The 15,383-nt window shown below is 35.5% G+C and overlaps 1 protein-coding gene across 16 annotated transcripts in view; it reads right to left on the bottom strand.

The window, feature by feature from the left end:
- The window catches only part of VPS13B (vacuolar protein sorting 13 homolog B), a 1,000,970-nt gene that overhangs the window by 469,729 nt on the left and 515,858 nt on the right, over nt 1-15,383 (bottom strand). For all 16 annotated transcript variants that reach the window (XR_013178353.1, XR_013178354.1, XR_013178355.1 and 13 more), the window contains one exon: nt 12,218-12,438. Coding sequence is in view for 12 of the 16 variants with exons in the window: in XM_077167321.1 (XP_077023436.1) it covers nt 12,218-12,438 (221 nt within the window). In the remaining 4 variants the exon portion in view is untranslated. The remainder of the gene's footprint in view (nt 1-12,217; nt 12,439-15,383) is intronic.

The following is a 15,383-nucleotide window of genomic DNA, read 5'->3' as shown; positions in this document are numbered from 1 at the left end:
TTTGCTTCTTAATTGTAGTGTTTAGACAAGGGGTCAGCAAAATTTTCAATAGAGGGCCAGACAGTAAATACTTTGAGAGTCACATTGTGCTCTATTGCAGCTATTCGATGCTGCCAAGGAAGCATGAAAGAAGTCATACACAATATGTAGAAACTGAATGTGATTGAATTTGTTCTGTAGGCCATAGTCTGCTGACTCCTACATATGGCCACTTAATGGATTATTGATATGGCTGGCTTAGCACTACCATTTTATTATTTGCTTTCTGCTTCTTCCTTCAATTTTTTGTCTCTGTTACCATTTCCTGACTTCTTTAGAATTATTTGAATATTTTTTTAATATTTTATTTTATTTATTGGCTTTTGGGTTATACCTCTTTATATTTTATATATTTTTAGTAATGGTTCTAGATTATAATATATCTATTTATACCTAAATTTTCACAGTATATTTTGTTTTCATTGTGATCTGTAGAAACCTGGTCAATATAACTCTTTACTCCATCACTCAGAAACCTTTATAATTGTCTGTGTCTCACATCTACATATACTGAAAACTGCAGTAGATGACATGTTTTTAGCTTTCAATAGATATACATATTTTTTTTAATTGGAAAAATATCTTACCCACCTATTTACGTTTGGGTTTACTTCATTCCTAAAGAACCAAGCTTCAATCGGTATCATTTTCCTTCACCCTTATTAAACTTTCTTTAGCATTTCTTGTAGAGCAGGACTGCTGATGACAAATTATCTTAGTTTTCCTTCATGCAAAAATGTCTTTATTTCACTTTCATTTCTGTAGAGTATCTTCACAGTGTTGATGATCGTTTTCTATTAGCACTTTAAAGATATTCTTCCCATATCTTTTCTCCCTTATGGTTTCTAATGACCTCTATATATAAACTATTGTTCAGCAATAGAAATGTCTTTTCCTACAGCCGCTTTCAAGATTTTTAAAATTTCATTCTGTTTTTCAGCATTTAATCACAATGTGTCCAAGCACTTTTATTTTAGTTTATCTTGCTTGGGATTTAGTGAACTTCTTAAATCCTTAAAATCCTCTCTTTCACCAAATTTGGGAACTTTACTGCAATTATTTCTTTAGACATTTGTTTCTGTCTTCAATCTTTTTTTTTCTCTCTCTCTTTCTGGAACTCCAATCACATGCATATTAGATCTTTTTGACCCACAGGCCACTCACTGAGTTTCTATTCTGTTTTTTTTTTTAACTTTTTTTTACTTTTGTTTTTAAAATTTGAAAATTTCTACTGATATACATTTAACTTCAGTTTCTGCTTCCTCTGTCATCTCCATTCTACCTTTGATCCCATACTGTGTATCTTTTATTCAGGTAGTTTTCAGTTTCAGAATTCCATGTTCTGCTTTTTCACACTTCCTTGCTGAGAAGTCTTACATTTTTCATTCGATCGGCTTTCCCTTACCTCATGAAGCAATTATAACATCTGCATTTCTTTTCATTTATTTTTTATTATCAAACCAAAACAATATACAAACATCAACATTCTTAAACAAATGTTCTGTGCATGGTGCACAATCAATGGCTCACAATATCATCACACAGTAGTATATTCATCACCATTATCATTTTTTGGAACATTTGCATCACTCCGGAAAAAGTGATAAAAAGAAAAAAGAAAAAAGCTTATATATACCATACCCCTTACCCCTCTAGTATTTCCATCTACTCAATATATTTTAACCTTTGTTCCCCCTATTTTTTTATACCCTTACTATTCCCTTTCATTGTTCAACAGTATTTCAATCTACTCAATTTATTTTAACATTTGCTTCCATTATTTATTTATTTTTAATCCATATTTTTTTACTCATCTGTCAATATCGTTCGTAGATAAGAAGAATATTAGACACAAGGTTTTCATACTCACATAGTAACACTGCAAAAGCTGTATCATCATATATTCATCTTCAAGAAACATGGCTATTGGAACACAGCTCTACAGTTTCAGAAACTTCTCTTACCTCTCTAATATACCTTAAACTGAAAAGGGGTATCTATAAAATGTGAAAGAAAAACCTCCAGATTAACCTCTTGGTGCTTTGAAATCTCTCAGACACTGACACTTTATTTTGTCTCATTTCTCTCTTCCTCATTTTGGTTGAGAAGGTTTTCTCAATCCCTTGATGCTGAGTCCCAGCTCATTCTAGGATCTCTGTCCCATGTATAACAGCTGTTTTAAAGACTTTAGGTATTCAGTTACTCTTAACTTGAACTGAGAGCTCCGATATCAACCCTCACATTTATGGCCAATTGATTTTGTTGCTGTTGTTGTTGTTGTTCCATCATGTAAAGCATTTATTTTTAAAGTCACATGAACTGAACTTCCAGTAACAATGAAATAATGATACTTTCACTTAATAGCATGATGACAGAGGTAAACCAGTGAGCTAAATAAATGGAAGGTACTACCATTATTTCTTAAAGGATCACAAGGAAAAAAGATAAAACATTTGGCCTGCATTTCCTCCTCCACATCACTCTTTCAGACTTAACATGGGACCCAGTCTTTTTGGGCACTAGGAGAAAATGAGTGTATGGCCAATTGATTTTTGACAAGGTGGCAAAGACAACTCAATTGCGAAAGAATAATCTCTTCAACAAATGGTGCTGAGAAAACTAGAATCTCTGTTTGTAAAAAAAGGAGGACCCGACCTCACATCATATACAAAAATCAACTCAAAATGGATCAAAGACCTAAATCAATGAATAGAGCTATCAACCCCCTAAAAGAAAATATATGGAAGCATCTTAAAGACCTTGGGTTAGGCAGCGATGTCTTTTATTTTACAACCAAAGCACAAGCAACAAAAGAAAGAATCAATAAATGGGACCTCATCAAAATTTAAAACTTCTACACTTCAAAGGACTTTATCATGAAAATAAAATGACAACTTACACAATGGGAGAAAATATTTGGAAACCACAAATGTTTTCTGATAAAGGATTAATATCCAGAATATATAAAGAACTTTTTTCAACTTAACAACAAACAGATAAACAATTAAAGGAGGGCAAAAGGCCTCTTGCTGCCATCATCTGTCTTTGCAAGAGTGTTAGCATGTCCTCTTATGTGTGTATCTAATAAATTTTCTGTCTGTATACGCTATGCTGTGCCTTTGAATTCTTTCTCATGACATGGCCAAGAAACTGGAAGCTGAAATCCAGCAATATATTTGGCAAGCCAATCAGGAATCACTTCTCTTCTCAGACCATGTGGACTTGGCTGTGTTTGGAGCACATCTGTGTGCATGCTCTCACTCTCTCTCTCCTGGGCACTCTGAAACTTCCCTACTCACTTGGTTTAATCTAGGTGCTCTAATGTAACTCCAACAGGACATAACCTTCACCTTGAGCCTTCAGCTACCTCCTCAAAAGTAGGAGAAGCCCTGTCTCCATGCTGTGTAGATCTAAGAAAGCTCAAGCAGTAGGTAATATCACCTTTTGGGATCTGATTAGGGGTTTCTCCCATGTTGTTCAGGAGTCCGAAGTAAGCCAAATCAAGACCCCCTGTCTCTTTCCTCAGCTCTCTGAGATTTCCCCATACTCTCTCTTTCCTCCCCCTTTGAGGGCCCAGACCCTTCACCCTGCTGAATTTGTTCCTCTTTTCATCTCTTTAACAGAGTTCCTCTCCCCTGCTTTCAGAGAATCTACCTCTTTTTCCACTATCTGGCTTTCCATGCCTTCTAAGATATTTCGTCATTAATAACACAGAATTCTGGGCTAAGAGTTCTTATACCAAACAAGGTGTTGTCTTTGACACTCTAGGGAGTCACCTCTGGTTTAGGCCCAGGGGAATTAGGCCCATTCCAATAGAAGTACCTCTCCCTGAAAGCCAGAAATGAGGTTTGTAGGATAAGCCAAAGTCCCGGCTATTTTGAGTGAAGTGAGCTACCCTGTGAGAGACAGTAAGTGCCCCCTCCCTCTCTAAATGAGCGTGTAAGCCTTCTTGCCCTCTGCTCACACATTAGCTCTCCTGTCCTCAACTGCCCTGGACAGGCCTAGATCTTGGTTTCTCCTGCCTACTATTGTTCTCCAGTGTGGTTGATACCTTAGCAGGCCTTTCTCTTAGGGAAACTATTAGTGTTAAGTTTGCTTTCACTTTCTAAAATCCATGCTGCAAGAAACAGAGGGAGCCTAACTCCTGGCCCTGTCCTATAATATGTCCATACCCAGATCCTGAGGATAAGCCAAACTTCATTGTATAACTGGTCTTGGTCAGGACATTTCCCTTGAAGGGAAGCCCAAATTCTTGCCACATTTCCTTTCCTCTAATCCAATCCTGACAACACCTAGGAAGATTCCCTCCCTAGAGTTTCTCTGTGGCAAATCCTTTCTGTTCTCCCTTTCCATACATAGACAGTAATTCAGGCAGTAAGTTAAAAGCTCAAACACTTCCAGGAAGACTAGTGAGTTGGCTCAGCAGCATTGGAATAGTACCAGGCCATCTTTTTTTTTTTGAGTTGTGGTGCACCCTGGGGACACCTGGGGATATGGAGCCTTATCCTATGGTGCCAAAGGATCAGTACTCAGAATGGCAGGCTGGTGGCACAGGACACCAGACACATACTGAAATCTGCACTTTTCTCTCTCTTCCTTAGAAATGGATAGTGTTTCCAGTATTCTGGTAGACAGTCCACTGGGCTGCCTGCTACATAATTGGAGCAATCTTCCAATTCAGAGCTAAAAAAGAAAAAGGTTATTTACTACTGCAATACTATCTGGACACAATATTGCCTGGAGGATGGCCAATATTGGCCAACAAATGGAACAGGAAATTATAATCTCATTCAGCCATTAAATCTCTTTTGTAAAAAAAGGGGGAAACTAAGAGTCACCTCCAGAGGATGTCTTTTGTGGTTCAGATGTGGCCTCTCTCTCTCAAAGACCAATTCTGTAAGTGAAACCATTGCCCTCCCCGCTACGTGGGACATGATATCCAGGGATAAAAGTCTCCCTGGTGGTATGGGAGATGACTCTTAGGGATGGGTCTGGCCCTGGTACCATGGGATCAACAATATCATCCTGACCAAAAGGGGAAAAATAAGTGCAATTAACAATGCATCAGTGGATGAGAGAGTTCAAATAGAGTCGAGAGGCTACTCTGGAGGTCATTCTTAGGCAAGCTTTAGTTGAACATTGCTACCTATCATCACTTGCCAAACCCCAACCAAAACTATTCCTGCCACTCCTAAAGAATACCTAGAACATTATATAACATTCTACAAAGGTTTCATGCACTAAGGTAACTTTCCAGAAACCTACAATCTCCAGATGGGCCCTGGACCAGTTAAGTCCTGAAACACAGAGGGGCCAGCCTTTCCAGAATATCAACTAGTTTCATCCACCTATTCCATATTATTGACAGCCCCTTCTAACAGGAGAAGTTAGAATGGGTATAGCCCAGATACCTCTAAAGAGTAGGAGAAAGATCAAAGATGATGGAGTTATACAGAGAATGTGGGGTTTAACAAATGAGTATGAGCACTGAATCATTACATCAATATTTCTTTTAGCTTGCAGTAGCTTAGAGCAGCCAGAAATAAAAATCTAAAATTGGGGAAACGTAACCCATACCAAAGTTTGAAATCTGTTCTACAACTAACTGTTATGATGTACTTTGAAATTTACTGCTTTTTTGTATATATGTTATTTTTTACAAAAAAGAAAAACAGAGAGAAGGAAGAGCATAACAGAGAAAATAGGATTTAACAAATAAGTATGACTCCTGAATCATTATATTGATATTTCTTTTGATCGCCAGTGTCTTGGAGCAAGCTAAAAGAAAAAAAGAAAAATTGTGGAACTGTAACCCATACCAAACTTTAAAATCTGTTCTATAACTACTTGTTAAAACATACTTAGAAATTTATTGATTTTTTGTATATATGTTATATTTCATAATTTTAAAAATGTTAAAAAAAAGAGGGTAAGTAGTAAAAAATTCCTTATGTACAGCTTTTTTATAACCTTATATCAGGATAAATCCATGAAGGGCAAATTATGTTATGCCTAGGAGGACCCCTCAAAATTTATAAAAGAATTTAATAACTAACCTATGTATTTACTAGGGGGGATAAGCAAGCCATTCTTTCCTCGTGATGCACTCCTGAGGAAAAGCATCAAATCTGAAGTACAGGGCCATGCAGACCAATCTGCAAGCCAGCAGCCTTCCCAATATGCAGTAGGGGCGGTAGCAGTTTAAATGCTAACCCAAATTGGAACTACCAGAGAAGTCAGGCAACTTGAAAGCCAAAGACCACAGAAAACTTATCTACTAGAAGGAATGAAAAAGTGTACCACCAAACCTGTAAACTATAATATGCGACAGAACATAATCAAAAGGATAAGGAAAACGTGCTCTATTCCAGGGCAAGCCAGTCAAGCCTATAAAAAAGTGTACCCAAGTAGACCCTGAGTCCATGGAAGGACAAATAACACTTAAAACCTATTTTATTGGTCAATCAGCTCCCAATATAAGAAACTCCAGGAACTGGTCTCTTGGGCACAAATCCCTGTGAATGATCTCATGAACACTGCTTTTTGTTTTTAATAATCAGGACAAAGCTGTGGAGGAGGACAAGGTAAGGAAAGACAGGAACAAAGCTCAACTTGCCATGAATGGCAAATACCTGCCTCAAGGCCCCTTAGGGCAGAAACCAGCTGGATTCTAAGTGCAGAAAAATGGATCACTGGAAATACAGTGCCCTTAGGGATGATGAGAGGCCCCAGGACCTTGCTCTAAGTGTGGGAAAGCTGAACAGTGGGCCCGGGAGTGTACCAAGTTCCGAAAAGGAGTCAGGACCCTCCTGAAGGCCTTAGTGACTGCTACCAAGCAAGACTGAGAAGGCTCAGGGCCACTAGTGGCTCCCTAGACATCACTGAAGAACATCAACTTCGACAAGCCCCAAGGGCCCTTTGATGTGGCAGGTAAGACAATTAATTTTCTAATCAATACTGGAGACACTTACTCTGTCTTGACCTGTCACTCAGGCCCATTATCCCCACAAACCTCTCCCATGGTAGGGGTAAACAGAAAACCTAAAGAAAACCTTCACTCAGTCCCTCCTTTGATAAACTGGAAGCATACTTTTAAATCATTAGTTCTTGTACCAAAATGTCCCACCCCTTCTAGAAAGGTCTTTTTCACTCCCTGGGGACCACTTTAAGACTGGTAAAACCCAGCTAGTGCTAACCCTACTGGTTATCCCAAGACCCCTATTAGATTAAGTCCTCTTAGCATCCCAGAGAAGAACCTTAAGCAAACAAACTTGTCTGTATGGAATGAAAGTTTCCTAGGGCTAGCCCACAAATAACTCCTGACTGCATACAAATTTTCGGTACTAAATCTTATACAGGCATTTCATATTCCTCTTCACCCTAACTCTCAAAAGCTATTAAATGTAAGGGACTTAAAAATAAGATTCCCAGGGGTGCAAGGGTAGTTCAGTGGTAGAATTCTCGCCTGCTATGTGGGTGACCTGGGTTTGATTCACAGTTTATGCACTTCCCAAAAAACAAACAAGCAAAAAATTCAACAAGTGGTGCTGCAATAACAGGATACTCACATGGAAAAATAATGAAATGTGACCCTGCTACATAGTACACAAAAATAATAATAACAATAAGATTCCCACCCTACTCAGACAATGCTGCCCCATGGGCTTCTAAATAATTCCTATATCTTTAAAATTACCTTAGCAGCAGATCTTATTGCCTCCAACTGCCTCAAAGAACAGTCTTGTAAAATGTTAACTTTGTAAACTAGCATATTCCTATTATCATTATGAACTGAATGGATACAAAAAGTTGTAGAAGGTTTAAGAAAGTGAATTTTGTAGTCATTACTGGCTAGAAGTCCTGAATGGATATGGAAAGTTGCAGAAAGTTTGAATAAGTGAGTTTTGTAGTTATTACTGACTACAAGTCCTGGATGGATGTAGAAAATTGTGGAAAACTTAAGAAAGCAAAACTTTTTTGTAATCACTACAAGAAGTTATAGAAAGCTTAGAAAAATAAATTTTGCCCATCCTAGTCAATGACAGTCTTAATGAAACTGCTCTTAATGAAAAGTGATAAAAAAAATTTTCTTAAACCATCTGAGTACTCTGCCTGAAAGATAAAAAATGTATATGCTATCAGAATACTACCTTGCTAATGTTTATGTTTAACTTTATCATCCTTTATTTCAGAAGACAAGTCTTCTCAAAGGAAAACTGTTACAAAAGATTTGTTCTCTCACCTGGTAAAAGTAAAGTGCTAAAATGACTTAACATACTACCTTAAACAATATTTTAAATGTATTACAATACTTAACAAAGATTTTCTATCCTTCTGTTTCTTAAATTTGTATAAGTGAGATGTTATTCATATATTTAGAAATTGTTTCTACCCTAAGGTAGAAGGATCCTGTATAGGGTTAAGTTACTAATCATGTGAACAATCAAATGTGCTTATCAGTTACAGTATTTTACTCTAAGCCTCTCTAAAAGTACTGGTGGTCAGCTATAAGTCAGAGTCCCATCTTCAACAAAAAGAACTTTAAAGGAGAAACAAGGCAAGTAAGCAAACTATGTTCTACCTGTCAATTAACCTAACCCTGGTAAGTACATAAAGTTAAAACAAGACAAAGCTTCTACTATAGTTTGTAATTAACAATCCCAATATAAACAGCTGTCAAATATTTTTACTTCTAAAAGTAAATTTACTTAAAATGATTACAAAAAACTAAAGCTTAAAGTGTAAGCTCTTACAACAATTACATTTACTCATAAGCTTTAAGTGTTATTTCTAAATTCTGAGATGCTTTGCTCTCTATATAATCTAACAGTTCCTTAGAACTTAAAGTATCTGTGTAACACCGTAGACTCACAGATAAAGTCTTCAGTTCTGAAAGTCACCATCACTCCATAAAGCAACATGTAAATGACACCAATGTAGTTAGGACTAAAATAAATACAATATTGCCTATATTCTAAAACTTTAACTTCTATGTGAGACTGAAAAAAAAAGCCCCAGCATTTTAAGCAAAAAAATTAAAAAATACATATTCATAAGGACACTTAAACTAAAAAAAAAAAGGAAAAATATCCCTTCCTAGTCCTGCATGCTCATGCAACAATATAAAAAAGAGCAAAACTTTCTTGTAATTAATTACCACCAAGAGATACTCAATTTCTTAAATGCCATGCTCTTACACACAAAAAATAGTGGTGATTCATTGCCTTGGCCATCAGAAAAGTAGTACTAACCTCTTGAGGAAATAACCAGGCTGATGTGGCAGCCAAAGCTGCAGCCCAATCAATCAAGCCCCCTCTAAGCCACATTCCTGCACCCCTTAACTTAGCATATGACCTCTTATTCCCCAGTTAAGCAGAAGCAAGCTGCCCAGCTAAGATTCACTCTTAAGTCTGAAAGATGATCATTTTCTTTCCTCTTCCCCAGCATTACTTGACTAATGTGTCTCCTCAGCCTGCTCATCTTCCTTTTGCTATAAATTGGCTCTTGCATTTTAAAGCTTCTCATCAAGTTTTCTAATGTATATATTTTTATTGAGATATCTTCATGCACTGTACAGTCCACCCAAAGTATACAATTGATGGCTCACAATATCATCCTGTAGTTGTGTATTTTCATCAAGTTTATTCCTTCCATCCTAGAAGCGTTTTACACCAAACCAATGCAGTTGTGAGGATTTTCAGAGGTTTCAAATGTGCCCCCCCCCATTCTTACCCTCTCAACTTAAATGAAATTCCCAGAAAGTTCTGTGCTCTGTCAGGCAGGGCCTACATCCCCAGGCAAGCCAGAATAGCTATAAAAAACAGATCCTCATTCCTCAGTACTCCTTAAGATTAAGGGGTGAGAACCCTCTGAGGGGGAATTTTAGGCAGGCTAGAACAAGGAGAAAGGAAAGAGAAAAAGAAAAAAACAAAAACAAAAACACCATGAAAGAGTCCTTAAGGGTTAATTAAGGTCAGGAGGGCCCATGTCCGGGACAACCTGCCTGGGGCTACCCACTTACAGCAAGCACCTGGCAGCAGCCAACACGTCTAAGGCCAAATGACCCCCACCTGAATGAGTTATCTACAGAGCCAGGTGGAACCAAACAACCCTACTTGAGTGAGTCATCTATGGAGGAGGGTGGAATCAACCAAGCTGCTCAAGTACACCATCTACCACCAAGCACTGCCCTGGAGAGAAGGGAGGCTAGAAGAAAAAGCCCTGAAGAAGGAAGGAGGAGGGGGAATAATTAAAGCTAATCTTTAAAAGCAAATGGCCCCTTATTGCATATTGCCTCTTGCCTCCCTTGCTTCTGTCTTTTCGAGAGTGCTGGCATTAAATAAATTTTCTGCCTGCTTATTCTAAAAAACATTAAATTTTACAATGAGCAAAAGACTTGAACAGACTTCTCTACAAAGTAGATAACAAATGGTCAGAAAGCACATGAAAAGATGTTCAACATCATAACACATCAGGGAAATGCAATTCAAAACCACAATGACATACCACTTCACACCTACCTGAATGGCTATTACAAAAACAAAAAAACAAAAAACAAAAAAAAAAAAAAACAGAAAATAACAAGTGTTGGAGAGGATGTGGAGAAATAGGAATACTCATTCATTGATGGTGAAAATGTAAAATGGTGCACCTACCTGTGGAAGAAGTTTGGTGGTTCCTCAGGAAGTTAAGTATAAAACTATCATGACCAGCAATCCCACTCCTAGGTATCTCCCAGAAGAATTGAAAGCAGGGAGTCAAACAGATATTTGTATACCAATGTTCATAGTGGCATTATTCACAATTGCCAAAAGATGGAAGCAACCCAAGTGTCCATCAACCAATGAATGGATAAATAAAATGTGGTATATAATGGACTGTTATTCAGCTGTTAAAAGGAACAAAGTTCTGATACATTTAACAATATGATGAACCTTGAAGATATCATGTTGAGTGAAATAAGTCAGACACAGAGGACAAATATCGTATGATCTCACTATTTTGAAACAATTAGATTAAGCAAACTCATAGAGTCAGAATCTAGCATACAAGTTACCAAGGGTTGAGGTGAGGATAGAGAATGGGAAGTTAATGTTTAAGATGTACAGGGTTCCTATTTGGAATGATGCAAAGTTTTGGTAATGGATGTTGGTGATGGAGCATAACATTATAAACAGTATTAACAGCATTGAAATATTTATCTAAATATGATTAAAAGGGGAAATGGTAGATTGTACATATGGTAACTGATTACAAAAAAAAATTCATGGAGCAACATTACATAGTGAAACCTCAGTTAAACCATAACTTTAATTAATAGTACAATTATAAAAATGTGCTATCATGAATTGCAACAAACACTGCATACCAATGCAAGGTATTAGTGGTGGGGTGGTGTATAGGAATCCTATATTTTTTATGCATGTACTGTAAACCCACAACTTCTCTAAAAAAGAAAAATATTTTACAAATGATTCTAAACACTAACATTGAGATAAGCATAGCTTTATCAATACTGACCTATCAGAGCCAATAATATCCTAAAATATTTTATATTTTAAAATATAGTTCCCAATGGCAACCAATATTGGCAATCTATTTAGAAAATAGAGTAGAGCTACTAGAAGTCAAAGAAACAAGTATGTATATATTTAATTGTATATCGTATTTCATAATTTGTGAAAACACAGGTGATCTGAATCCACATTAAATTGTAAAACATGCTTGGCCTATAAAACAACTGAAAATTTAAGGGAAAAACAGAATGTCTTTTGGTTAATATAAATAGTCATTCCTTTTTCTTTTTTAATACCACACATTAAGGAACAGAAGTTCTGAGTGAGAATCTGATTGGAAATTATATTGGTGAGCACCTCAACAGACACTTTCAGTCTGACAAATAAAGAGGTTCTCCAATGTTTAAAAACTTTACATCTGTAACTAATTACATTCCATCAGTCAAAAGATGCATTTATGTTGCCACCATTAATTTCCAGAAGAGTTTAAATTTCCAAACTAGAGAGAACTTCAAAGCAAGTCAATCTAACCACCCTGATATTGATGGCCCAGTTAAAAAAAAATTAAGGACACTTAAAGAGGAACCCTTCAATGAAATGAAAAACAATAGTTCTTCAATCACATTATTTTATATTTCCTTTCATAAATCAATTGTACCAACCTGAGGGTTTGAGCATTTTATCTCAAGTGATTCTAGGTCAACATGGAGACAGACAACGAACGAATGTCTTGTATCAGGTCCTGTAGCAAGTAGTTTTTGAGACGTCACAGCTAAAGTAGAGGTACAACCCATAGGTTCCACTAGGGAAAGTGTCACTTGTTTTCCAAGAAGAGTATATATGCTGAAATGATGCACACTGATAGTCCAAGGGAAAGCATCACCTGATGATGGGGAGGAAAGAGAGAAGGGAAGAATAATACGTAAAAATTTAGTTCATCATTGCGTCACAGCAAATTGTTGTTTCTATGTGAAATGTAAAATCTTTTAATATGGTATGATAAAAAGCAAATATATTATCTCAAAGACCAATGGGTTAAGCAATTTACATGCTACTTAAGTCACCTTTCTAAAATGTTTATATTTGCATTTATTGTAACATAATATTATATCAGTACATTATGTGTGTTATAAACCATACACAAATAGAAATTAAAGAAATGAGATAAAAATATGACTGGAAGTTCTAACTTCTTTCCTTGCCTAGTAACTTTTTGTGCAATGGCTGGAGATTATGCACTATGCCTTGGAAACCACAGAAAATGGATTAAATTAAGAAAATATGATACTATTTATAGGAACTGAAGATGACCATAGATCTGGCTGTGAAATGAGAGAGGAAGGAATAAGCAATTGCTGTAGTCTGTTGGACGATCTGCATCAGAATCATTTGGGGTGCTTATTTAAAATATGGATTCTTGGGTTCAACATCAGACCTACTTAATCGGTATCTCTGGTGGTAAGAACAAAGATATATTTCAACATATTCTGTGGGTAATTACTATATATAATAGAAGTTACATTTATGTTTAAATAAAATACACTTCATAATAAAAACTGGCACCCATAAATTTCAGGATTAGAAGCAAAATTCCTTTTCTCCTTCTTTTATAGCTTTTCCTTTTATATTACCTGAGACTAATTCATTAATATAAATTGCTGAGGTGAAATCATCTTAATTTTTATTGTGGCTGCACATAAATACTATGTAAAAATAATTTTAAAAATGCTCTATCACAATACTTATAAACATTTATTATCACAATGCAAATTAGATGGAAAATCTGTTCCTATCACTGTTTTTGATTTTGCAATTCTCCAAGTGCTTGTCAGTATAAACAGTATAGTTTAGACTTCTTCAGCAATGCAGTACTTTAAATCAGATTGAGAATATTTACTTATTTTGTAATGAGAGAAGCACTGGAGGCCTAACCACAGATAATCTGGAAAACAATATATAAAGAGGAAAAAAAATCAAAGCCAGTCATAATCTACCTTCCACTTTGCCACCCCAAATAATAACTACTACTAATATTTTGTTATATTTCATTCAAGACTTTGTCTCCCCATGGGTAATGGGCATACCCACCAAGATCCCTTCACACTTGTAGTTTCACATTCTGTTCTCATGGAAGAAAAAATACTAAGTGAATTACTAAGTGGATGAAACAAAAAATACATGTGTTAAAGGAAGATATCTTTGAATTGTGAATGGTAATATTCAGTGGACATCACAAGGTAATTTCTCATAAGTTTGAACATTCACAATGTCTTGACCAAATACAGTTAATAACAAATACAGACTTGAGTAATAGAATAAATTCAGCTACATAATAATCCACAATAATGACTGGAAACAATGATAATTGCTTAATAACATGTGGTCAGTACTATAGTATACTGTCTGTCTTAGGACTTAAAATGTTTTGCCTCCAAGAAAGAATGACAAATGTTAAATCATCTGTAACTAATTCTAAAATTATCTTAAAACCTACATGAGTTCTACACTATTTATAAAATAAAGGCTCTGCCAAATTTGTCTTAAAGTATTTTGGAATGATTTCAGATTACATATTTAAAAATGGGTAGTGAGCTTTACATATTTTTTTCAAACTTAATTTTATCCAGTAATTGCTAAATGGTGGTTAAGTTGGATAAAGGCTGCATATAAAGTCATTAAATTAAAAAAAAAAACAAATGCTATTGGTTCTATCTCAGATACTATATATATTTTTTTCTGCTGCTTCTTTGGAATCAGATCAATATATTATAATTGAATATATTATACTCTGTCTTAAAAAGCATCTTCTAAGGTAATAATTTATAACCATTTACTTAACATGTAAGTTGTCTGCCTTAAAATCACACTCTACGTAGAACATGAAATCTTAGTTAACTTCTAAATGATAAAATTCCCACAACTAATCACTATGAAAAAAAAAAGACCACAAACAGAAATCATTAACTGTATAAGTACTCCTTTTACACAAAAACCAAAATAAAAACACTGTCTATTTATAACACTGGCAAAATAATATTCTGGGTACTATCTAGAATATGCTCAGACATCCATGATAGGCCAGAGCACTATTCTGAGAACTCATATAGCTTTCTATTAAGCTAGGCTGACTTTTAAAATACGAATATTTGTTTTAATTGGAAAAATTCTAATGCTACAATCTGGGTGTTTTATTTCAGAGAAACTAGTTATTGCTGGCAAAATTTTAAAAATTTCTAACAAAATGTCTAAAAGTTAAAAAAAAAAACAGGAGGACTGAGAATCCGATTTTTGTGTGACATGTGTTCCTTCTATATTAACAGCAGAAGAAAGAATAAGAATAACATAGTTTTCACAAGAAAATGATGAAAAACACTGATATAATTCAGACCAAATAATTGTAAGAGAGTAAATACAACAGAAAGCTTTGGGACAGAGATGAATAAATAAAAACAATCCATGAGACTATGTGTTATATGTGTGAATGATGAGGTATAAGGGCAGAGCGGAGAGGGGGCATGGATTCATCGGAGCATATTAACCTAACAGAATGATTTTCAGGAAAAAAAAGTTATGTATTTCCTTACATTATATCATATGCTGCTGAGTTTGCACAATACTAGGATCAGAGATAAAGAACTGGTTTAGAAGATACAAAAAATGTTATGGTAATATATTTAAATTTATCATCGATGCTGGGGTCTGTGAATAGTGACTAATTACACAGAACCATATCATGCACACTTTATTTAATGCACTGCATCTTGTTGGGTAGGAATTAACATTCTGGAAAAGGAATTAGTCTTCCCCTTTCTAAAGATATTTTATTAT

This window comes from Tamandua tetradactyla, chromosome 6 (assembly GCF_023851605.1).
Source record: "Tamandua tetradactyla isolate mTamTet1 chromosome 6, mTamTet1.pri, whole genome shotgun sequence".
NCBI lineage: Eukaryota > Metazoa > Chordata > Mammalia > Pilosa > Myrmecophagidae > Tamandua > Tamandua tetradactyla.
This window is presented reverse-complemented; position numbering and strand designations above follow the sequence as displayed.